The sequence below is a fragment of the Bubalus bubalis genome, chromosome 14 (genome assembly GCF_019923935.1).
Source record: "Bubalus bubalis isolate 160015118507 breed Murrah chromosome 14, NDDB_SH_1, whole genome shotgun sequence".
NCBI classification, from domain to species: domain Eukaryota; kingdom Metazoa; phylum Chordata; class Mammalia; order Artiodactyla; family Bovidae; genus Bubalus; species Bubalus bubalis.
The window spans coordinates 80,488,645-80,515,196 of record NC_059170.1 but is presented as its reverse complement, the minus strand read 5'-3'; the positions used below and the strand labels follow the sequence as shown (position 1 = coordinate 80,515,196).

The 26,552-nt window shown below is 38.3% G+C and overlaps 1 protein-coding gene across 4 annotated transcripts in view; it reads left to right on the top strand.

Moving 5' to 3' along the window:
- ANKEF1 (ankyrin repeat and EF-hand domain containing 1) overlaps positions 1-22,930 on the top strand; it is a 28,790-nt gene extending 5,860 nt beyond the window's left edge. For 3 of the 4 annotated variants that reach the window (XM_025264583.2, XM_025264581.2, XM_044928302.1), the window contains 8 exons: positions 4,050-4,249; positions 4,998-5,147; positions 6,677-6,800; positions 12,974-13,796; positions 16,760-16,986; positions 18,151-18,314; positions 20,598-20,735; positions 21,774-22,930. In XM_025264583.2, the coding sequence (XP_025120368.1) occupies positions 4,208-4,249; positions 4,998-5,147; positions 6,677-6,800; positions 12,974-13,796; positions 16,760-16,986; positions 18,151-18,314; positions 20,598-20,735; positions 21,774-21,932 (1,827 nt within the window). In that variant the 5' untranslated portion in view covers positions 4,050-4,207 and the 3' untranslated portion in view covers positions 21,933-22,930. The remainder of the gene's footprint in view (positions 1-4,049; positions 4,250-4,997; positions 5,148-6,676; positions 6,801-12,973; positions 13,797-16,759; positions 16,987-18,150; positions 18,315-20,597; positions 20,736-21,773) is intronic. The other variant, XM_044928303.1, reaches the window with a different exon arrangement.
- The last annotated feature ends 3,622 nt before the right edge of the window (positions 22,931-26,552 follow it).

Here is a 26,552-nt window from a genome sequence, read left to right as displayed (position 1 = left end):
TTGAGAGGCTAGTTTCTCACTCTCGTTATCTTCCCATAATTTGAAAACAGTGTAGATGTTTCTTAGGAAAACCAGTTCTGAGAATTTTCTCATTGAGAAAAAATATTAGAATTAATCTTTTTTTTTTTAATGTGGAGAACTTTCAACATGACACACTGATATTTCCATAATCATAATCACTTATTGTAAAATATAAAATCCATTTAGAATTTGACATGTTAGAACCTCAAGTAATACTTGAGCTAGGGTTTTGCTCTCAAGAGCAGTCTATGTAGAAAGTAGTTGCATTTGAGAACTTGAGGAACTAAGGTGGATTCTGACATAAGCTCCAACTTTCTATTAGTTGTTTTAAAACTATATTTGGAAATATGACTTAATCATAGAAATATGGCATGTCTGTGATTATTCAGGCGAGCCAGCACTGTCTCACTCTTTCCCTCCCAAATCCTGTCTTAAGACCACGATCTGGAAGCTTCTTATCCAAACAACTCATGGTTCTGCATCATCTTTCATGATGCAGCCTCATGAAAATTACTAAGAAAATTACCACCAGGCTTAACATAATTGGTAGATTTAATCAGTTGTTCCAAAGAATTTCTTCAAGTACAAAGCCATTAACATCAGTCCCACATTAGAAAATGAATCCTATTTTATACCATTAATTAATGTTTTCTGACAGGAACAGAATCTGCTTTCATAACTCTCTGTGGACATGGTATTTGATAAGTGACTTGCTTATAACAAGAGAAGAGGACAAAGAAAAGGAACAACTATTTAATTATTTAATGCACTCATGAGTCAAATATATTTTTTAATGTTTTTATTCTAAAAAAAAAACAGAAGCCTTTCAAAGACCTATACAACAGTGGTCCCCAATATTTTTCCCCAATGAGACACCAGGGACTGGTTTCGTGGAAGACCATTTTTCTATGGACCAGGGAGGTGGGGGAACGGAGCAAGTGATGCTTTCATAGTATAAAACAAATGGCAGTTCTATGGAGCATCTAGATAAATGTAAACTGAATAAACTCTACCATTAAAATAAAAATACATGAAATGAAAATTTAAAAATGAGAGTTACTCAAACAATTAAAAATAGAAAGATGGTCAGGGACATGTTGAAAATGCAAAATCAAAGACAGAGAAGTCATAACAGGCAAAAGTGAACCAAAACAACAACGACAACAGCAAAACCTGCAATTGTTGCATTGTTGTTGTGTTGGTTCACTCTTGCCTGCTATGGCTTCTCTATCTTTGATTTTCAACATATCCTTGACATCTTTCTGTTTTTAACTGTTTGAATAACTATTTCAGATGCATGTTTATATGAAATATATTTCAGTTTTTATTTTCACATAAATTGTATTTTTATTTTAATGGTAGTTCAGTTCAGTTCAGTTGCTCAGATGTGTTAGACTCTTTGAGACCCCATGAATTGCAGCATGCCAGGCCTCCCTGTCCATCACCAACTCCCAGAGTTCACTCAAACTCATGTCCAACGAGTTGGTGATGCCATCCAGCCATCTCATCCTCTGTCGTCCCCTTCTCCTCCTGCCCCCAATCCCTCCCAGCATCAGGGTCTTTTCCAATCGACAGTCTTTCCAGAATCCAGTCTTTCCCAGTCAACTCTTCACATGAGGTGGCCGAAGTACTGGAGTTTCAGCTTTAGCATCATTCCTTCCAAATACTCTACAGAACTGTCATTTATTTTATTCTATAAAAGCATAATATATTTAATTTATATAAATACACAGATAAATACATGCAAAAATAATTTTCTCTAGGTCCATATGATCTTTTTTTTTTGTTATATGTGTGTATATCTTCCTTCTCATATTTTCTAAAATTAATGGTCTGTTTCTAGTTCTTTTAATGGCTAACTTGACAGCTTTACATATACATAAACCTCTGTTTATCAAATCAGCACACTAAACAGTGTTCATTGATATTTTTCTATGAAAGATGAGATTGGTACAAGAATTCTTCCTGTCACTTCCTTTCCAGTATCTAATTTTAGTAAATTATAATCATTTTAGTTTTTCAATGATTCTTTTCATACCTTTTGTCTGTTTTTAATAATATCTCAAAACTCCTGCAATAAAAGATAAAGAAAATTGAATGCTTAAACTCTCTTCTTTCCTCTCTTCCCTACAAGTTTTGTTAAATTTCCCTATTATTTCTTTTTTTCTCTGTTTTTAGTTTCTTTTTTTAAATTTTATTATTATTATTATTATTTTTACTTTACAATATTGTATTGGTTTTGCCATACATCAACATGCATCTGCCACGGCTGTACACGTGTTCCCATCCTGAACCCCCCTCCCACCTCCCTCATTGTGAACTACAATTTTATTTTCTGTATCTAGAATTCCCAAAGTGATTGAGGTTTGATTCAATGATTGAAGGGATTCAGCATCTATCATGGGTCTTTTAGTCACATATTCCTTGTTGATCTCCTGTTAGACTCATTTTTGTCATTGAGTAGTTTAGCTCACTCCTTTGGGCTTATATACTTTGATTTCTTGCATCTTTAAGTTTATATCTTCATCTCTTTTATATATAAACAATTACTTGACTGAGTGTTAAAAATTCCCTGTTTTCTTTCCCAAGTGACATTATAAAACTCCTTTGCTTATTTTCTAGCACTGAATGTTGCTGTGCCAAAGTCTTGCAGCCAAACTTGACATTTCCTCCTTTAGAGATGGCTTGAATTTTTAACTGGCTGCTCACAGGACACTTTCTGTATCTAGTTTTGTCTAGGCACATATTATGTATTGTTCCTAATCAGTTTTTCCTGACATCCAGTATATTGCTGCTAGATCTAGGTTTTTACTTCAAGAGGGTTTTCTTTTATTATATCTCTCCATTTTTCTGTCCCATTTGGTCTTTTATTGAACACCAATTACATACAAGTTAAATATTATTTGCCTTTCTAGACCATTTAAACTCTTGGATTTTTTTCAAGTTCTTTCAACTTTTTCCTCCATGTCCCTGACTATGGTTTTGGCATCCTTTTTCCTGCTTCCATGTGACTTTCATTTCTTTAGTGGTTTAATTTTTCTCTACCATTTCTTTTATAAGATATACTTGCTCAAATTCATCTTTTCCTTCTATTTATCTTTTTGGTTTGGTCTGCCTTTACATTTTTGTTTCAGAAAAAGTTATATTTAAATTTTTGTTATCAGTAATGGATCAGTCAGTGATTTTCATGTGGTATAGTTATTTGATTATACAATTTTTGCCTAGTGTTTGTTAGCTTCCTTTCCTTTTCTTTCAGTATCTTTGTTCATAGGTCGTATGCTGGTTTTTTGTTGGTTACTGTTCCTATTTGAATGAAGTCTGTTTTTAGAGTGAAGTCATTACAAAGTGAGTTTGGAGTTTGTCTGCTGTTTACTTGAGTTTCTTAAGAAAACTCTGACCAGGGTTTATAAACAGTATCCCTGGTCTGTAGTACATTTTTGACATGGATTATGTTGAGGGTCTGTATGTCACGGATACCAGATATGAGGAGTTAGCATTTTTCTCTCTGCAGTGAACACATTGCCATCTACATTTTCTTCTCACTGCAACTGCACAGGCAGCCTGCTCCCTGTAAATGTGGCTGGTGTACGCATTTCATCATTCAGTACTACCTCCCTTGCCACTCTGCAGTTTCGAAGGGGGTCCAGGGATCCACCAGTAACTCTCGGGCACACACACTCCTGCATATTCTAAGGAGGACACTGGTATATAGATTGCAGGATGCCAAATACCCAGGGTCAACAGGGGCTCACATTCCAGCACTCAGATTCTTCTCAAACAAGATCCTGTCACATTTTGGTTATGACTGTTTTCTAGCTCTTATCAGAGGTTGGGGTTCCTTTCTGGTTTCTCTGTCTTGGTGTTTCAGTTGATTTCAGAGAGAAAACCAAGGCATAAATGCCTTTGCTCTATCTCACCTTCAACTAGCTAATTATGAATTTTAAAATTATTCTTTGTTCCTTCCTATCTGCTTCAAATGTAGAGAGACTACTAGTTAACTGCTCTTTGGGGATTCTATTTTTCTGCAGGTATTTTGTTTTACTGCATTTTACCTACTAAGCGGCATTATCGGTGTGCACTGATCGCCTTGGAACATGGTGCGGATGTCAACAACTGTACCTGTGAAGGAAAGCCAATATTCCTTAGAGCTTGTGAAGAAGCACATGATGTTAAGGATGTGTGCCTGATGTTTTTGGAAAAAGGGGCAAATCCAAATGCTATCAACACAGTAAGACTATTTCTCTGATCATAAATATTCCTTTTTTTCAATTACAGAATCCTGTTATTCTATTTTTTCACTTGAATGTGGTAAAATTATCGTGTTAGCTTACAGACTTTTCATTTCTGTTCAAAATGCTTTAAAATCATAGACTTCCATTATCTTTATATGGCATGGCCATGATTCTATGGTCTGTTTTCCTAATTATGTTTGAAAAATTGGTATCTATTATGTACAATATTAAAAGATCATTACAGGAAATAGAAAAGATATTCCTGATGCCTAATAAAAATTTATCATCTAAGAAAATATGTAGCTCTGCTGTTTCCCTTAATTATCTTGCTCCCTCTCCTTACTTGGCTAATTTTATTGAGTTTTCTTTTAATTGTCATTTCCCGACAATAAAAATAGATTTTCTTCTCATTAGAAAACACCTGTAGCCTAATTTTAGTGTATGTTTTACCCTCTCTTCTCCCTTTTTGCTCTACTTTCTTGGCAAGAAACTGCACTTTTTAGCATGGTGTTCTCATAGGAAAATCTGGTGTGACCTTGACTCTGATTATAGAATTCCACATTTTGTACACTGACCCATTTTACTGACTTCATGTTTCCTGTTTGTTACATGAAACCAATAAAACTGTACAAAACTGAAAATGTCAGTGTGACTCTAAGGCCGAATGGATTTAGACCATGTCTATACTGAATGTGTCATGTTGTATAACAGGGATAAACAGCATCTGGTCTGTTTCATGTCCAGTCCACAGGTCGCACAGCTTTAATGGAAGCATCAAGAGAGGGAGTGACAGAACTAGTTCGAGGGATATTGGAAAGAGGAGGAGACGTGAATGCATTTGACAATGACAGACATCATGCCGCACACTTTGCTGCCAAAGGAGGCTTTTTTGATGTAATAATCTGCTATATTCTTTAAAATTTATTGCTAAAAATATTCTCCTTTTCCTCAGCATCTTAAAATATAGTGTAAGTTACACTGATAGATTTTTTTCTGCATTTTGATTTTCCAAAATAATTCCAGAATTGTATTTTATACCAGATATTATCCTTCAAGGCTTATTTTAGCTCTTTATTCAGTTTGATCTGCTTGCTAATTTACTCTTTTAATATTACTAATAATGTTTTTCTATATTCTTAACTGGGCTTCCCTAGTGGCTCATACCCTAAAGAATCTGCCTGCAGTGTGGGAGACCTGGGTTTGAGCCCTGGGTCAGGAAGATCCCCTGTAGAAGGAAATGGCAACCTATTCTAGTATTCTTGCCTGGAGAATTCCATGGACAGAGGAGCCTGGCAGGCTACAGCCCATGGGGTTGCAAAGAATCAGACACAACTGAAGGACTAACACTTTCACTTTTTTCTTTCAGTTATAACAACTGAAAAGTTTTGCCACATACTACTACTCTATTTTATGACTCCATTTCATATGAGAATTTTTACAATACAGTATGATCTAATTTGGGGGAGAACAAGGCCTAATCTCATCTCTTTGATGTTCAAGTACATCTAATGACTCACCTAAGTTTTTAACTCTTAAGTATTCTGATTATCTGGATATATCAGCAAAAGATATCTCATACATATAGTGATACTGCAGAAACAAACTAGAACTCAATGCTATCCTATTTTTAAAAATTCTGAATTATATCTAAAATTTCTTTTGAGTTTTAACATTATCTTTACTTTTGTCACTGGGTCTCTTATCTGCAATAAAAGTATACATGACAGTAGAAATCACATCTATCTGGTAAAGAATTTGCTCCCCTGATTTGCCACAGTCTGAGTGTTCTTGCCTGGAGAATCCCAGGGATGGGGGAGCCTGGTGGGCTGCCGTCTATGGGGTCGCACAGAATCAGACACGACTGAAGCGACTTAGCAGCAGCAGCAGATGCATTCTAAAGTTGCCTAAATTTACCAAAATTGTAGTGCCCAGCAGAGTATAGAGTTTTCTATACTCTAGATAGATGGTCCCCAACCTTTTGGGCACCAGGGACCACTTTCACGGAAGACAGTTTTTCCATGGACTTGTGGGAGGAGTCGGGGGTGGCTGTGGTTTCAAGGTAATTCAAGCATTTTACATTTATTGTGCACTTTATTTCTATTATTGTTACGTCAACTCCACCTCAGATCATCAGGCATTAGATCCTGCAGGCTGAGGATCCCTGCTCTAGAACTTCTGACAGTGATAGAAATGTTCTGTATCTGGCTGTACAGTATGGTACAATTACAGTACACATGTGGTTTTTGAGTCCTTAAACTATGGCTAATGGAAGTAAGGAACTGAATTTTAAAAATTTGTTATCTATTTAATTCCTTTCAATTTAATTCAAACTGACACTCTGGATAGCACAGGTCTAGGTCTGAGTTTTCAGCCAGTAAACATACATTCTTATTCCTCTACAATATCCACTATTTATTTTGCAGATATTGAAGCTTCTTTTTGCATACAACGGAGACATGGGGTTGATTGCAATGAATGGCAACACACCACTTCATTATGCTGCCATGGGTGGTTTTGCAGATTGCTGTAAATATATAGCTCAGCGAGGTAAATGGTCTACCGATTTCATGTCTAAAGAACTTATGATTTTCCCACATTGTAGACGAGCAGAGAATTTCAGTATGTCAACATCAGTTGCTTATCTCACATATATATGTAGAAAGAAAATTAATTTTTTTTCTTATTTACCTTCTGTTAAATCATAAATCTGACCTCTAGAAAGTAATACAAATTCATTTCTAAAGTATTTTTAGATTATTATTAAAAGTCTAAAGAGAATCATTTATGAGTCAACCAATTACTAAGATGCTTATTTTTTAAAATGTAAATATCAATCTAAAATGGAGAAGGAAATGGCAGCCCACTCCAGTATTCTTGCCTGGAGAATCCCGTGGACAGAGTTGCCTGTTGGGCTACTGTCGATGGGGTTGCACAGAGTCGGACATGACTGAAGCGACTTAGCATGCATGCATGCATTGGAGAAGGAAATGGCAACCCACTCCAGTATTCTTGCCTGGAGAATCCCAGGGACAGAGGAGCCTGATGGGCTGCCGTCTATGGGGTCGCACAGAGTCGGACACGACTGAAGCGACTTAGCAGCAGCAGCAGCATCAATCTAAAAAAGGACAAACACTAGAAACCATGTCTTTAGTCCGAATTCTTAATTATTTTATTTTTTAAAATATACTATCATGTCAAGTGCAAAGATAACATTTTGGGTAATTTTAAATTATGGGGGAAATATTTGTGGGAGAAGCATTAAATAAAATTAAAACTTTAATGGAACATTTGAAATATAAGTAATATTTATTACTTTAGATTTTTCTGTATATTTTAAATAACTGTTTATTTGAGAATATAAACTATGTTATGTATGTTGTGTGTGCTCAGTGCTCAGTCGTGTCTGACTCTGAGACGCTATGGACTGTAGCCTGCCAGGCTCCTCTGTCCATGTGATACTGGAATAGATTGCCATTTCCTCTTTCAGGGGATCTCCCCAACTCAGGGATTGAACCCGGGTCCTCCTGTGCCTCCTGCATTGCAGGCAGATTCTTTACCACTGAGCCACTGGGGCTTCCTTTATATTGCTGCTGCTAAGTTACTTCAGTCGTGTCCAACTCTGTGTGACCCCACAGACGGCAGCCACCAGGCTCCCCCGTCCCTGGGATTCTCCAGCCAAGAACACTGGAGTGGGTTGCCATTTCCTTCTCCAATGTAGGAAAGTGAAAAGTGAAAGTGAAGTCACTCAGTCGTGTCTGACTCTTAGTGACCCCATGGACTGCAACCTACCAGGCTCCTCCATCCATGAGATTTTCCAGGCAAGAGTACTGGAGTGGGGTGCCATTCCCTTCTCCATTCCTTTACATTATGCATAGCTTAATGTATTCCTTAAAAAGGGCTTCTCATGTGGCTCAGTGGCAAAGAACCCACCTGTCAAGCAGGAGACACAGGTTCAATACCTGCACTGGGCAGATCCCCTGGAGAAGGAAATGGCAATCTACTCCAGCATTCTTGCTGGGAAAATACCTTGATGGCGGGCCACAGTCCATGGGGTAACAAAAGAGTCAGACATGACGCAACTAAACAGCAACAATTCCTTAAAATAGTAATATTTTTAAAAATTTTAAATAGCAATATTAGCCAATTAAGTTTAAATATTTTTACTAATTTTGTGTTAATTACATGCCTTAAGGAAATCAGTCCTGAATATTCATTGGAAGGACTGATGTTGAAGCTGAAACTCCAATACTTTGGCCACCTGATTAGAATAACTGACTCATTTGAAAAGACCCTGATGCTGGAAAAGATTGAAGGTGGGAGGAGAAGGGTGTTGACAGAGAATGAGATGGTTGGAAGGCATCACCGACTCAATGGACATGAGTTTGAGTAACCTCCGGGAGTTGTTGATGGACAGGGAGGCCTGGCATGCTGCAGTCCATGGGGTCACAAAGAGTTGGACACGACTGAGTGACTGAACTGAACTGAACTGAACTGAATTAAATGGACATTCAAAGTTATTAACTCTTTGTTAGAGAGGGAACTGCATGCTGCTGAATGTTATGGTAGTGAGTTATTTTTTTCCAGTTTATGAGAAATAGAAACTTAAAGTTCAGCAGCTCTATAATAGAGCAGAAAAAGTACTTTCATTTTCCTGTCTTCTAAGCAGGCATAGAAATTTTGAAGTCACTAACATTATAAATAAGACTAACATGCCTGCATAACTAATGGTGTAGTAACTGATTCACTTTGATATTTTTTTTTACCTTATAACAAAGCTCACATTCTTTCCCCATCCCCCTAAAATAAAGAGATAATGGAAAATGTACCACATGCAATTTTTGCCCTCATCAACTGTCTCTGAAGAGACAGTTTTCAAATCTTGTTTCCAAATCTCTCACCACCAGCAGATTATTCTGATACTTCATTTTTCACATTGTGTATTACTGAAAACTAGAGATCTGCCCAGATTGAGACAAGCTTCTTCAACTTTAATATGCTGACTCTTTTCTTATTGGGACAAACATCCCTCAATATATGCTGCTGCTGCTAAGTCACTTCAGTTGTGTCCGACTCCGTACGACCCCATAGACAGCAGCCCACCAGGCTCCCCCGTCCCTGGGATTCTCCAGGCAAGAACACTGGAGTGGGTTGCCATTTCCTTCTCCAATGCATGAAAGTGAAAAGTGAAAGTGAAGTCGCTCAGTCGTATCCGACTCTTAGCAACCCATGGACTGCAGCCTACCAGGCTCCTCTGTCCATGGGATTCTCCAGGCAAGAGTACTGGAGTGGGGTGCCATTGCCTTCTCCGTCCCTCAATATATACTCTACCATTTATGTCCTTCTGGGATAAAGTCAGAGAAAGCAAATTGAGATGTACAGGGCCAAAGCTGGCCAAAGGCCTTGCCTGGTGATGCAGAAAAGATTGATCCTCCTGGCAGACTCATAAGACTAGACTGTTTCTGAAACAAATGTCTGAAAATGTTTTGAGTTCCCTAGCATCTTTGGAAGTACAACTGCTTCACCAGGGCTATATGGGTGGCCTAGTTCCACATGAGAGTGCTATCAGTTATACTTCCATCTTTAGAATCTTGATCTAAGGCAGTCAGAGCAACTGGAAACTGTTAGCCACAAAATGCTCATTTCTGAGTAAACTCCCTGGGTGTAGCCTCTTCTATCCTTAAATATGAAGGCTAGATTCTTCTCCCACTACTTCCTACTACTACTTCCTTAATACACTCCACTTTTGTTCCTGATCTTGTCCCTGGAGTAATTTACACCTCCCTGTAGGCAGTGTGAGGCCATGTCCAGGGGAGTGGAGGGTTTAGATTAGCTCTCCTGAAGCCCCCTTGGAGGGATCTCCTCACAGGGCTTTTGTCAGCAGTCAGCTGAAAGTCACGTATCTCAGCAACAGAGGGGTGTAAATCACAGAGGGCATGAAAGGATCTGTATTTACTAAAGATAAAAGAGAAGACAAAGTCAAAAGGACGGGAAAATGCCTTCATATCTTTAAGCTGGGATGTGGGAGTCTTTATTCCACACAAAATTGCTAACTGGGAGGAAACTAGGAGCAGAAGGTGGCAAGATAAAGCAGCTTTAAAATCCTTTGATCCTTGGTGCTGGGGTGAATACAGGAGTGAAATGGGAGATGGCAGATAAACCCCAGACATCCTGAGTAAGTGAAAAAGCTAAGTAAAAGTAGCATACTCAAGATGACTATGGAATTACACTATTGAGTTGTTATACTGTGGAGACAAGGCTCAGGTTCTTTTCCCAATAAGTCACACTATTCTTCAAACTGTCCAATATAAAAATTACAGAATTTTTTTTGTCCCAAGTACTCTTTTTGACTTTTCCTATCACTAGTAAATATACCAGCCTTCATATAAAATTTTAATTTTTGACAATGCCAGAAGTATTAATGCTGAAATCATTTTTCTTTTTGATAAGGAATAAAATTATAAAATGTTAGAGGGGGATGTTATATTTTCACATGCAGCTGCCTTTACATTTTGGATGCTAGAGATACTGATTGCTAGAGAATCTTTTTTGATTATGTGATATTGGCAAGGCAACAAAAGAGCCTCATAGATTCAAAACACTAGAACGAATATCTTCATAGTCTGACTTATAATGGGTTTTTAGTGTCTCAAGACACTTATTACAGACAACACAGCCTTCTTGATACCACTAAGTAGACTTCCTGATGCATTCAGAAAAGCTTATTTATTTGGAGAATGCTTACATATAATGTTGGTCTCATCATTTTAAGTCAGAGACTAAAAAAGGAAAACGAATTTTAATGCCTAATTGCACAACTCTTACACTGGAATTCTTTCAGATTTGATGAGCAGATTACTTTTACAGGCTGTTCATATGACCTTACTGCAAAACAGCAGGTCAATACAAATTACATGAATTTCATGGAAAATACAGATAAAACATAGTTTAAGATTTTACACAGATTGACAGTCATAATTGTTCAAAAGAAACAAAAGTCAGTTAGCATCTTAGATGCCTAAAGTCCTGCTTAAGCTGTTTGAATCCAGGTTCTTTCCAAATTTAAATACCATCTTTACTCTTTCCCACTTGGCATGAAGCCTCTTTAGCAAGTATTCTAATATGATATTTGTTTCAAATATCTACAGGGATTGATTTCTTAATCCATTGGGGATGGATACTATGCACTGGAAAAATATCTTCCTCAAAATTCACCAAACTGAAGCTCACAGAAAGAAAAAAATTATAGCTTAAGTTTTTGTGTTCACAATGTTGTTCAGTCAGTCACTCAGTTGTGTCTGACTCTATATGACCCACAGAGTGCAGCACGCCAGGCTTCCCTGTCCTTCACCATCTCCCAGAGCTTGCTCAAACTCATGTTCCTTGATTTGGTGATGCCGTCCAACCATCTCATCCTCTGTCATCCCCTTCTCCTCCTGCCTTCAATCTTCCCCAGTATCAGGGTCTTTTCCAATGAGTCGGCTCTTTGCATCAAGTGGTCAAAGTATTGGGGCTTCAGCTTCATCAGTCCTTCTAATGAATATTCAAGGTTGGTTTTCTTTAGGATTGACTGGTTTGATCTCCTTGTGGTCCAAGGGACTCTCAAGAGTCTTCTCCAACACCACAGTTCAAAAGCAGCAATTCTTCAGTGCTCAGCATTCTTTATGGTCCAACTCTCACATCCATACAGGACTACTGGAAAAACCATAGCTTTGACTAGACAGACTTTTCCAGCAAAGTAATGTCTCTGCTTTTTAATATGCTGTCTAGATTTGTCATAGCTTTTCTTCCAAGGAGCAAGCATCTTTTAATTTCATGGCTGCAATCACCTTCTGCAGTGATTTTGGAGCCCAAGAAAATAAAGTCTGTCACTGTTTCCATTGTTTCCCAATCTATTTGCCATGAAGTTATGGGACTGGATGCCGTGATCTTAGTTTTTTGAATGTTGAGTTTTAAGCCAGCTTTTTCACTCTCCTCTTTCACCTTCATCAAGAGGCTCTTTAGATCCTCTTTGCTTTCTGCCATAAGGGTGGCATCATCTGCATATCTGAGGTTATTGATATTTCTCCCTGTAATCTTAATTCCAGCTTGTGCTTCATCTAACCTGACATTTTGCATGATGTACTCTGCATATAAGTTAATAATAATTTTTATTTATTAAATTTTTTAAAAGTTTTAAATTTATATATGAGTTGAGTGTGTGTATGCTCAGTCCTGTCCAACTCTTGTGACCCCACAGACTACAGACCACCAGGCTCCTCTGTCCATGGAATTTTCCAGGCAAGGATACTGGAATGGGTTGCCATTTCCTTCTCCAGATCTTCCTGACCCAAGGATCCAACCCAAGTCCCTTGCATCTCCTGCACTGGCAGGCAGATTCTTTACCACTGAGCCACAGGGAATCACTTTTATATTAGAGTATAGCCTATTAACAATGTTATCATAGTTTCAGATGTATTGCAAAGGGACTCAGCCATACATATAAATGTATTATCTATTCTCCCCCAAACTCCCCTCCAACCAGGTTGCCGCATAACCTTGAGCAGAACAATCACAGATTAATTCTGTAATTATAATAACTGCTCACCTCTATATACAAATAATTTGGGGACTGACTTTTGACTATTTGCTGGAAATTTAAACAACAACAACAGATGCATGTCATTTGTGAACTTGGGCAGATGCCCCAGCACCATTCATAATCATGATGTTTCCTGTTTTAGGATGTGACCTAAAATGGAAGAATCTGGAGCATAAAATGCCCAGGAACTTGGCTAAGGAAGGCGGCTTCAAAGCAGCCAGCAAAGAAATACGGCGGGCGGAGCAAATCGCTAATAAACTGGCCAGGCCAGGGGTCAAAAATCCGAATCCGCACTTGTTCCTGAGACTTCACGATTGGTCAATAGAACATGAGACTTTCCTTCGGGAAGCCTTCTCGTTTGTGGACAGGGGCGATGGGACAGTCACCAAGGAGGACTTTGTGCTGACCCTGGAGGAGAGGCAAGATTTTGTGAACTCAGAGCAGCTGGCTGCTATAGCGCAACTTCACGAAAAAGTCCGGGGTGGAGGGGTCAATATTAACGAGTTCTTTAAAGGGATCAGATATTTAAGTAAGTCTTATGTCTTGGGATCCTATGGGCCTAAGAAAAAGAAAAAAGGGATGGCCAAAAGAGCCAGAGTGGGCAAGTTTGTTTTACCCCTCCCCATCTGTATCATCCCCGACCACGTGTTTCCACGCCGCAGTGATGGTGGGCCGCCCTGTTACATGATTGAAACCTACAAGAATGTAACTGATTGCAACCGCTTTAACAGAGATCACCCCCCAGAACATCCCATTCAGGATGACTCTGCTTGGTATATTGATGATACAGGGAAGGTCTTTTCAAACATTAATTTTATCACCAAGGCGGGAGACCTGGCTTCTCTGAAAAAGGCCTTTGAATCAGGAATACCTGTGGATATGAAGGATAATTACTACAAGACACCGCTAATGACTGCATGTGCCACTGGAAACATCGATGCAGTCAAGTTTCTTCTTGAAAAAGGGTATGCCTTTCGCTTGAGTGTGATTTAGATTTTTGGGAGCCTTCACATTTCAAGAAAGTGAAAGGAAGGCTAAGAAACATTTAACTCTAGAATTTAAATAGTGGCAAGAAAGGGCTTCATTCCTGAAGTCTAGACCACAAATAGACTTTATACTGTGAACCAGGCTAATGGGAACATTAAGAGCATGTACAACAATGCCAAAGTGAAAGCTGAGAAGTTTTCACTCTAGGGGTGGAAGAAGCCTTATGATCGGGTATCCCTGGCCTCCCAAAACAATTTTAATTTGGTCTCAGAGCTTTACCTAGATGATGTGGAGTGCCTTTTATTTTATTTTAAATTAAAAATATTTACTGTGGTCAAAAATAGCATGTGATCTACCCTCTTAACAAATTTTAAGTGTACAGTGCAATATTGTCAACTACGATCACAATATTGTACAGCAGATCTTTAGAATGTATTCATTTTACATGGAGTCATTTTTAAATCTGCTTTTTTTGTTGTTTTGTTTTTGAGGGCATCCCAACAAATCAAATAATTTGATGGTGGCCATAAGACTAAGTGGGCTTCCCAGGTGGCACTAGTGGAAAAGACCCGCCTGTCAGTACAGGAGACATAAGAGACTCAGTTGAATCCCTGGGTTGGGAAGATCCCCTGGAGGAGGGCATGGCAACTCAATCCAGTACTCTTGCCTGGGGAATCCCATGGACAGAGGAGCCTGGCAGGCAATGTCCATAGGGTTGCAAAGAGTCAGACATGACTGCAGCGACTTAGCATGCACATAACGACTAAATGACTAGGCATGTTTCATTCCCTTTTCATTGGTTCATTTGTAAATATCTTTAAGATAACAAAGCATGACATTTTATTTAACTTTTTAATCAGAAGCAATTTCTCTGGTTTAAGTCCTTCTTTTTTACCATTCCTGAATAACCTGGTGTAACTTTCTTAACCTTTTTGTGCCTCAGTTTTCTCACTTTAGTAATGGGGCTATAATGGAACTCAGCTCACAGAATTTCTTGAAGATTAAATGAGTTAGATATGTAAAGCACTTAGTAACCTAGTAGTTGCAGACTTGATAAAAGATATTGTTATTATTACTATAATGTTTAATGTCAAAGAAATATTTAAATGTGTTTATTACCAAGTGGTAACATAAAGCAACTAATGATAATTTGAAGTTTTGGGTAATGAATTTTATTTTATTTTTATAGTTTCTGAATGATAAATTGCTTTTAATGAAATTGAAAGAATTAATTTTCTTTTTTTTGCTTTTTATTTTTTCATTTAATCTTTATTTTGTATTGGAGCATAGTTGATTTACAGTGTTGTGTTAGTTTCAGGTGTACAGAAAAGTGATTCAGTTATATACACACATGTATCCATTCTTCTTCATATTCTTTTTCCATATAGATTATTACAGAATATTGAGTGGTGTTCCCTGTGCTACACAGTAGGTCCTTACTGATTATCTATTTTATATATAATAATATATATATATATTAATCCCAAACTTCCGATTTATCCATTCTCCTTTGGCAACCAGAAGTTTGTTTTTGAAGTCTATGAGTCTATGAGGAGTACATCAAGGCTGTATATTGTCACCCTACTTATTTAACTTATATGCAGAGTACATCATGAGAAATGCTGGGCTGGAGGAAGCACAAGCTAGAATCAAGATTGCCGGGAGAAATATCAATAACCTCAGATATGCAGATGACACCACCCTTATGGCAGAAAGTGAAGAAGAACTAAAGGGCTTCTTGATGAAGGTGAAAGAGGAGAGTGAAAAAGTTGGCTTAAAGCTCAACATTCAGAAAACAAAGATCATGGCATCTGGTCCCATCACTTCATGGCAAATAGATGGGGTAACAGTAGAAACAGTGGCTGACTTTATTTTTGGGGGCTCCAAAATCACTGCAGATGGTGACTGCAGCCATGAAATTAAAAGATGCTTACTACTTGGAAGGAAAGTTATGACCAACCCAGACAGCATATTAAAAAGCAGAGACATTACTTTGCCAATAAAAGTCTGTCTAGTCAAGGCTATGGTTTTTCCATCAGTCATGTATGGATGTGAGAGTTGGACTATAAAGAAAGCTGAGCACTGAAGAAGTGACGCTTTTGAATTGTGGTGTTGGAGAAGACTCTTGAGAGTCCATTGGACTGCAAGAAGATCCATCCAGTCCATCCTAAAGGAGATCAGTCCTGGGTGTTCTTTGGAAGGACTGATGTTGAAGCTGAAACTCCAATACTTTGGCCACCTGATGCGAAGAGCTGACTCATTGGAAAAGACCCTGATGCTGGGAAAGACTGAGGGCAGGAGGAGAAGGGGACGAGAGAGGATGAGATGGTTGGATGGCATCACTGACACGATGGGCATGGGTTTGGGTGGGCTCTGGGAGTTGGTGATTGACAGGGAGGCCTGGAGTGCTGCAGTTCATGGGGTCACAAAGAGTTAGACACAACTGAGCGACTGAAATGAACTGAACTGATGAGTCTGTTTATGTTTTGTAAATATGTTCATTTGTACCATTTTTGATACAAACTTTTTGATAGATTTTATTGCTTAGAATTTTAACAATGATGGTGTATTTATAAATTCATAACATACAGAGCAAGTAGATACAAAATGAAATAATGTAGCTTTTCTATTTCCTGTCAACTTTGATCTTCACTGGATCCAGTTTTATAATTTTCCCCAATATTAACATCTAACAAAAATTGTAACCCCTAGGATCCAAAGAGCTTCTAAACTAAACAAAATGTATATATACACAAAGAAAGTTGACTATCAGATGCAGAACACAGTTCAAGAAAAATTATGGCACAGAGTTTAACTTGACCCAAATCTTTCTTGGTTTACAGTTGAACAACTTAATAAAGCTATGAAATCTTAGAATTTTTAGCCTCCAGTGCTTGAATCAATCCATATTTTTAGCTTCTGTATCTATCTCATTTTACAGGGCTAACGTTAATGCAACAGATAATTTTCTGTGGACTCCCCTTCATTTTGCATGCCATGCTGGCCAACAGGATATTGTTGAGCTTCTTGTTAAATCTGGAGCTGTGGTAGATGCCCTCTCAATCAACAACTCAACTCCCTTAAGTAGAGCCATTGAGAGCTGCAGACTGGATACTGTAAAATACCTGCTTGACATCGGTGCTAAATTCCAGTTGGAGAATAGGAAAGGTATGAGTTTCATTACAGGTGATTAGGGCTAGAAAAGGAGGATTTATGTTAGATTCCTAAGCCTTCTAAATTTTTTATTGCAGGACCACATTTTCCCTTAAGTTACTGTTGCAAAAACTAACCTGAATTAAATGTTATGGAACTTTGTTTTGTACATAGTGCTTCTCAAATCACTAGTGTTAAAGAATCAGTTGTCTATGTTGGTAATTCATTGTAGACTGAGACTTTTGTAAAACACAATGAAAAATGATTTACTAGAAAAATGAAGAGGAAAAAGAACCCTATGAAATGCAAACCCAAACTTTTAAAATCTTTGGATTCAAATGACAAAATTCTATAAAATTGCTATAAAAATTTCTAAACACTTACTCTTTAATTCCTGTACTTACTTCACTGTGAGCCCATACCACTAATATGTAGACTGACACCAGTATGCAAATCACATTTTGAGTCATCACAGTGTTTTAGCTGTCAATTTCTAATAATTGGCATAGTTTGAAGCCCCTGTAGACTTTAGATTCCTTCTACAGCTAAACAGTCATTCCTGAAATAAGACTCCTTCTAGGAAGTAAATGGGAAGCCTTCTTTATGTCATAAATTTTCTTCATGAAAAAGTGGAGGCGTTTTGAGAGTGGGACTCATTGCTTCTTTTTGATCTGAAGGAGCTTTAATAACTTTGGCTGCTTCAGGCTGCCTCTGAGTCACAGGTAGTATTGTTAGGCCTGCCTGCAGATGTAACAGGGGTCATAATATCCAGCCATCTGCATAGAGTACTTGTGACTTCCAGCTTCCCCAGACTTTTTGAATATACCTCCTTCCGCAACAGGAAGGAGGAAAGCATAAAATTGTCACCCATGGAGGAATGTGCACACTGTGGGAGGAGAACTAGCACTCAGATATTCAAAATGTAACCTACCATTCTTTCCTATCAAACATGCTCAAAATAATTAACAAGAAGAAATGGTCTTGCTGGTAAATGACACTTTAAATGATAAAATTTTTGAGCTGGGACCACTTTAGAGAATATCTGAACCAATCTGTGACTTTTATACGTATCACTGGCTTCAGTAATCACCGTTAGTACCACATACTTAGAGCTGATATTTTGCTACATTGTTTATTATTAATCTGTTTAATGAAACTCTAAATTTATGTTTTAAACAGGGCATAGTGCCATGGATGTTGCAAAAGCTTATGCTGACAGTAGAATAATTGGTTTGATTAAAGAAAAGCTGGATAACTTGCCCAAACCAGCAGAAAATCAAAAACCAAAAGGCAAGCCACAACCCAAAGCAAAGACTGAAGGCCCCGAGATTAAGAAGGAAGAGGTATGAAAAGCAACTGACCCCTCATGAGTACCTGGTGTGGCTGCAGCACCATTTACTTATTGTTACAGTTCATGGGCAAATAATATGTAGTCCATGTTTTCAGTACCAATAGTTCTAAAGAAATACCTAGCAAGAAATTTACTATTACTGAAAAGTCTAAAAAGTTATTGCAAACAGAATCCACACAAAAAACAAGTTGATTGAACCAAATACTGTTAGAATGTTGAAAAAAGAACTTATATTAGAAGTGTATACACTTAGACCTGAATTATACAGATTTGATGAGATGTCCCAAAAGGGAAGTGTAGGGTAACATTTATGAGAAAAGAAGTAAAGCATGATTTTCATTCATTTTGATTTTATAATCTTTCACTACCTACCTTAACACCCAACTCCCAAGGAATTTTTTTTAAATTATGAACCCTAGGATTTGTAACTTGGATAATCCTGAAAAATGACTCTAGAAGGCTTTAAAGATGCCAAATTGTTCCAGGTAATCTGGAGTGGTTTGGGTCCCTCTAAATTATCAGCAGAAGATTGTTGTTTATGGGGGTTTCCCAGACATCTAGAATTTGTCCTTAGCAGGAAGCTCTAAGTACATTTCTAGGCTGGAAGCTTCTTTTAGGGAAACAGATGGATCCCTCAAGATCTTTGGCTGACACAGGATAGGGTATGAAGTTCAGGAAGGAAAAGTTTTAACATTATCAAAAGGCAGAGGAACCAGAGATCAAATTGCCAACATCTGCTGGATCATGGAAAAAGCAAGAGAGTTCCAGAAAAACATCTATTTCTACTTTATTGACTATGCCAAAGCCTTTGACTGTGTGGATCACAATAAACTGTGGAAAATTCTGAAAGAGATGGGAATACCAGACCTGATCTGCCTCTTGAGAAATCTTTATGCAGGTCAGGAAGCAACAGTTAGAACTGGACATGGAACAACAGATTGGTTCCAAATAGGAAAAGGAGTACATCAAGGCTGTATATTGTCACCCTGCTTATTTAATTTCTATGCAGAGTACATCATGAGAAACGCTGGACTGGAAGAAGCACAAGCTGGAATCAAGATTGCTGGGAGAAATATCAATAACCTCAGACATGCAGATGACACCACCCTTATGGCAGAAAGTGAAGAGGAACTCAAAAGCCTCTTGATGAAAGTGAAAGTGGAGAGTGAAAAAGTTGGCTTAAAGCTCAACATTCAGAAAACGAAGATCATGGCATACAGTCCCATCACTTCATGGGAAATAGATGGGGAAACAGTGGAAACAGTGTCAGACTTTATTTTTCTTGTCTCCAAAATCACTGCAGATGGTGACTGCAGCCATGAAATTAAAAGACGCTTACTCCTTGGAAGGAAAGTCATGACCAACTTAGATAGCATATTCAAAAGCAGAGACGTTACTTTGCCAACAAAGGTTCGTCTAGTCAAGGCTATGGTTTTTCCTGTGGTCATGTATGGATGTGAGAGTTGGACTGTGAAGAAGGCTGAGCCTCGAAGAATTGATGCTTTTGAACTGTGGTGTTGGAGAAGACTCTTGAGAGTCCCTTGGACTGCAAGGAGATCCAACCAGTCCATTCTGAAGGAGATCAGCCCTGAGATTTCTTTGGAAGGAATGATGCTAAATCTGAAACTCCAGTACTTTGGCCACCTCATGCGAAGAGTTGACTCATTGGAAAAGACTCTGATGCTGGGAGGGATTGGGGGCAGGAGGAGAAGGGGATGACAGAGGATGAGATGGCTGGATGGCATTACTGACTCGATGGACGTGAGTCTCAGTGAACTCCGGGAATTGGTGATGGACAGGGAGGCCTGGCTTGCTGAGATTCACGGGGTCGCAAAGAGTCGGACACGACTGAGTGACTGAACTGAACTGAACTGAGAGGTGATAGGAAGCAGACAGAGTTGAAGGGATGATCGGCAGACAGTAGAGAGTAACAAGCATGGAGGAAGAGAGTAAGGATAGCTAGAGGTGAAGGAAGATTGATCAGTTATAGCTCCTAACACATGCACCATTATCATTTTAGTAGGAATACATTCTTCTGATTAATAATGGCCGCAGATCAAGGATGGATCTTGAAGACTTTTGTGATCTGTCACTAATACTAATTAAGTTAAACAAGGCAAAAGAGTTATCTCTCCCCACCCAAAGTTATAATAAGATTCTATTTCATTTCAAATCATAATTTATATAGTAGCATTTTTTAAACTTCAGAGTATTAGAAAGTATACACAGGTTTTTGAAATTGATAGTTATTTTTTGGGTTTTTGCTCGTTTCCAGGAAACACTTTCAGCAATATACACTGTACCAGCCATAGTGGAGGACAAGAAGATGCGTAAAGATAATGTAGTTTATCTCAATTCATTGATTACCAGTGGTTATACCAAGAAAGTGGATATCACATTTATTCCACAGCGGGTAAGTACTTTAGAAAGATTGTAACATGGTATAAACTCCTAATGCCTTTTTTCAAATACTTTTTATGCAGAGCACCCAAACAACTGTCCAAAGCTTATCTTTTGATAAGCTGTGTTTTTGATAAGTTGTTATTTGAAGTTGTCCTTTTTCTAGATCCTGCTTACAACTAAGTAAGTCCAATTTGCATAGCTTCCGATATCTTGTGGTTTTATTTTCTGTATTGACTTCTTAATTTTCCTTGAATAGTTGAAGTTGTCTTTGGTCAGTGCCATTCCTTGTAGCCATGTAGTCACTGAATTTTATAGATATTTTCTCTGGGTACTTCTTAAAGTCCAACCTTTCCTCTTTGTACACACTATCACCATCTCACTTGGGAGTTTTATACTGATCAAGACTGGATTTATTAAATAGCTTCCTTAAACATCTACAAGTAAAGAGATGAAGACATATTTGGAGAACAAGAGTGGTCTTGCTAATGCTCATCAAACCATGCTGAATAATAGACCACCAGCTCCTTTTGCCCCCTACTGTGAAAATAATTTTGACTTCCCCACAAGATGTAAAGGCTGTCTATTAATTCCATTGCTTCCTGGTTTTGACCTCCTGAGAATGAACAGCAGCTGGCCTCAGGGCCATCAGAGAGGTAACTGAAGGGCATTTCAGTTGTTCAAATAGTCACCATCAGAAACAGTGATGGCTATGTAACCACTAATGTCATGTAAGAGATAAAAGTTAAAATAGACTTAGAAGTAAATTTGTTGTTGTTGTTGTTCAGTCGCTCAGTTGTGTCTCTTTGTGACCCCATGGACTGCAGCACGCCAGGCTTCCCTGTTTTTCACCATCTCCCAGAGCTTGCTCAAACTCATGTCCATTGAGTCAGTGATGCCATCCAACCATCTCATCCTCTGTCATCCCTTCTCCTCTTGCCAGAAGTAAATTGGATAGTTTTAAATTGACCAGATTGAAGGTTGTCTGGATATTGGCATGTTTATTGGCTGCCATGCTAACATTCACTCTGGATGTGGTTATTTGTTTAAGATCTGGAGTCCTGAAGCCACGACAGCAGAGCTGATCAGAATGAGGGAACTGCGCCGGGAGAGGTTGACATATGAAGTAGATTTTGATGACTTCATGATGCCCTTTCAGAAGCACATCACAGAGAGAGCACAAGCAGTGGAAGCTAGCTTCAAGATGTAAATCACAGCGGTTACATCTCAGAATAAACAACATTTTGAGGCCCAGGGACCAAATGTTGGAGAAAGTAGATTCCCATCAAAGTCAAAGCAACTCACAAGTTAAGCACTGTAACAAAATATTTGTCTTTGCTTTAACAACTATAAATATTCTGAGCTGTCTAGAGAAGTCATGTGTTATTTTGCAATGAATTGCATGCCATTCTGGATAAATTCCTCAATCTTCCTCAAGAATATTTTACAACAATGGCATTTTTGGTTATAAACATAGTGTCATCATCAAAGAATTTACAAGATGCACATCATTACGTTAAAGATATCCTTTTAGTGGAACTGAATGGAAGCTATTTAATATTAGGGAAGAGAAGCCCTTTTTAATACACTAAGGGAGCAGTTTTCTTCTCACACATCATCATAAATGATATGCATTAGATACTTGGGGTCAAATAAACACTGATGCCTCCAGTAGACACTGTTGACACTTCACCCATTTCTCCTGTTTTGGAATCATAGCACTCTCAGGCGTGACTTCCGGATGCTATCAGATGCCTCGGACACTTAAACTTGTACCATAGGGCTGAAGTACATGAGAATTAGTACTTCCTTGGAAACAGCCCTCAATGACCGAATAGATTCAGTGTATCAGCACCCCAGCTCCCTCATCATTCTGGTAAGACTATTCTGAAGTGCACGTTCTCATGGTCAGCTAGAGCTCCCCAGAGGTGAGGATCAGGCTGCCCATGGTGGTAATTTGATAGCGTGCCCTTCACTGGGCGCCGCCCCTTCCCTGTGCTCCCACCTGTCCTCACCCACTCTGGCCTTTTCTGGGTTACCTTCCAGAAACTTACGCCAAAATCCTTGTCTGCGGTTGCTTCTGGAAGGACCAAAACTAAGACAACATCTATGACTCTGAGTCCTCTAGCAAAAAATGTAAAAGGGCACTCCCTTATATTCTGTTTGCTACAAAATAAACATTTCCCCAGCAAGGGGGATTTGCCTCCAGTGTCTCGTGCAATTGAGAAGCAGTTCAAGTGGTACTCATGCAGTAGCTGATACTCTGGACAGAATTTCCAGATGCCAGATAAAAACATATATATGACAGAGAAGGACTAGATACTGTGTGTGACTTTTCCTTAAGGCAAGTATGTATGGGGCAAAGGGGAGGGTGGATATAAGGGACCTACCTTGAAACTTCACACATGTCCACTGAGATTTGAGTCTGGGGCCTTACTCATACTTGGAAAAGAGGTATGTCAGGATTCTATCAGAGAAATAGAAGGAGTAGTATAGATGGATAGGTGGTATTGACAGGTAGGTAGGGTAGATAAAGAGATTTGTGCAAGGAGTTGACTTGATTGTGGGGCTGGCATGGCAGCCAGTCATCAAGAAAGGCGGGCTGGATAGTCCTGGGCAAGAGTTACCCCTGAAGTTCACTGTGGAATTTCTTCCTCAGGAAAATCTCTATTCTGCTCTTAAGATCTTTCAACCAATAGCGTCAGACTCACCCAGACTATTGAAGATAATCTTTACATAAAGTCAACTAACTGTAGATATTAATTGCATCTATCCAGTTCCTTTACAGCAACACCTACAGTTAGTGTTTGATTAAGTAACCTAGTTCTCATAATTAAGACATAAAACTGACCATTGCTGGAAGCATTCTACTAAGTAAAAAAAAACTAGTGGAAGCGTTATCTGCACCAGGAAATGCAATGGGTGCTGGGCAGGAACTCCAAAAACATACACAAAAGCCCCATTGACTTCTATTTTAGAAGTTGATTCTATTTTAGAATCTGCCTTAACAGAGGACACCCATTCCTGTCTACAACTCCATCAGCCACACATACATACACGCACGTGTGTGTACATACATAAATATATGTACACCGTGAAGCCCCCTTTCCTTCAGTCCCCTCCCTCACTTTCCACAGGTGGAAAAGCCTTGAACAGTAGCTGGAGAGTCAGGGAGGGGGAAGGATGAGGGAGTGAAGTAGCTAACCAGGCCCACCTTCCCTGAGGCAGCTTGAACTGGTTACTTAAACAAGTTTTATAATATGGAGCCTGGACATTTGCTCTTAGACAGAACTAAATTTTGTTTGCTTTATGAGTTTTTTGGGAGAGTTTGTTTTCTCATTTAAACATGTTGATTTAATGCCAGTCTTAGAGGAAAGTTGCAAGAATTTTACAAAAATTCCTGAATATTCTTCACCCAAATTACCTAAATGTTATTTATCACATTGCTTTATCTCCTTTTTCAATGTGTATATGTGTGTGTAATATTTTTTCTGAACCATTTGTCAGTTGAAGACATGATGCCTTTACCTATAAATACTTCAATATGTATTTCCCAGAATAACAAAGACATTGTTTACATAGTCACACTGTAATTGCCAAAATTGGGAAATTAATATTTTGATTAACTATTTAATATGTGTCTTATTCATATTTTGTTGTTTGTCCCAATAAGATCCTTTATAGAAAAAATGTCCCAGATCATGGGCTATATTCAGTTGTCACATCTCTTTGGTTTCTTTTGGCTTAGAACAGTTTCTCTTTCTTTCTTTTTTAATGGCATTGGTATATTAGAAGAAAACAGCTTAGCTATTTTGTAAAATTGGTCCTTAACTGATTTTGATTTGTCTTTTATCTCCTCTAGAATAGATTTAAGTGATGCACCTTAGGCAGGAATACCACAGAAGTAATATTGTGTTCTTTTCAGTACATCATATCATGAGGTCCATGATGATGCTGTAAATTCGGTCAACATGCATCCCTTGGTTAAAAATGGTATCTACCTGGTTTCTCCTCTATAGAGTTCTTCTTTTTACTTTTGTACTTAATAAGAATCTTATGGATATATCCTTTGAAACTACATAAATTTCCTGTTATTCCAATGACTTTCACCCACTAATTTTAGCATTCAGGGATGACTTTTGCCTGGAATAATTGTTACAGTGATGGTTGCCATAAGATTATTTTCTAATCTTATTATTTTTTCTGCATTTATTAGTTGGTTTTGTATTGTTGGTCAGAGCTTTCTCTTCTTCCTCATTAGTTTATGTGTTGATTATGTAATCGGTCTGAACTCATGCCTTGCTTTTTCACTCAAAAGATTATAATCCTGTTCTGTTATTATGTATCTTGGTGCTCAAATTGTTCCTGAGTTGGTCAGTGAAAGCTCCTTCAAGCTAGCTCATGAGGACATGACATTTTATTTCCTGCAGTAACTGGAGGATTTTCTCTTTCTTGAATGTAAAAGAAGATGCCTATCCATGGTTTCATTCAAGAACAAGAAAAATGAGTCTGCAACAGATTTTCAGAGTCTTTAATTCTCGGCTATCACTTTGGTGAATACAACAGTTTCTCAATGCCAGTTTCATAGACAGTGCTATTCTGTGATCACCCTCAACCATTTGCAAATGTAAACTGTGAGAATGTGTTAATGTCACATCCTATTAATTCTCTCTCATATATATGAAGTGCTTATACTCACTCAAATGACTCAACAACATGTTTGAATGGGACTTGTGTGAGGGGACATTCAAGTGGCATAGTTTATTTTGAGTTTAACTCTAAACTTAAACAGAGCAAAGCCAAAGGTCTTTGATGTCCCATAAGGCCATCAGTGCTCTTCAAAGAGTGGTCCATTGATCAGCAGCATCAATATCACCTGGGAGCCTGGCCCCACTCCTACCAAACTGTCATATAGAATTCTGTATAAGCATAAAACATTTTGTAGAGGACATTTTGCTGACTTAGAAAAACCATCTGTCAAACTTAAAAATATTAATTTAAAGTATTATAAATAGTATGAATAGTGATATAAGACATAAATATGCAACACCTAAAATAGTAATTTTCTGGGTTTTAGAATTATGCATTGGTTGTCTTATGCAGCTCATCTGTTTTTTCTATCTTTTTCATTCTTACAAAAGATATGCATTAATTTACAATAAAAAACAACAACAAAATTAAAAAAATACAAGTTGATCCAGAAGTCCAGCATACGAGTGATTTTATCAGTAGTATTTATCTTTTATTTCTATATAAATATACATATATGTATATATATTAACTCGGAGAAGGCAATGGCACCCCACTCCAGTACTCTTGCCTGGAAAATCCCATGGATAGAGGAGCCTGGTAGGCTGCAGTCCCTGGGGTCGCAGAGTCGGACATGACTGAGTGACTTCACTTTCACTTTTCACTTTCATGCATTGGAAAAGGAAATGGCAACCCACTCCAGTGTTCTTGCCTGGAGAATCCCAGGGACGGGGGAGCCTGGTGGGCTGCCGTCTGTGGGGTCACACAGAGTCAGACACGACTGAAGTGACTTAGCAGCATATATATTAACTTAGTTAAGATTCTCTCAGAACCTAGAGATTGTCATACAGAGTGAAGTAAGTCAGAAAGAGAAAAACAAATGTATATTAAGGCATATATGTAGAATGTTACATAAACAAAATGTTACGTAAACAAAACAAAAATGTTACGGCTGAACCTGTTGGGGAGGCAGAAATAGACAGGCATAGAGGAACAAAAGGACACCAAGAAGGGAAAGGAGAGGTGGAATAAACTGGGTGATCGGGACTGACATCTGTACACTAGTATGTATAAAACGGAT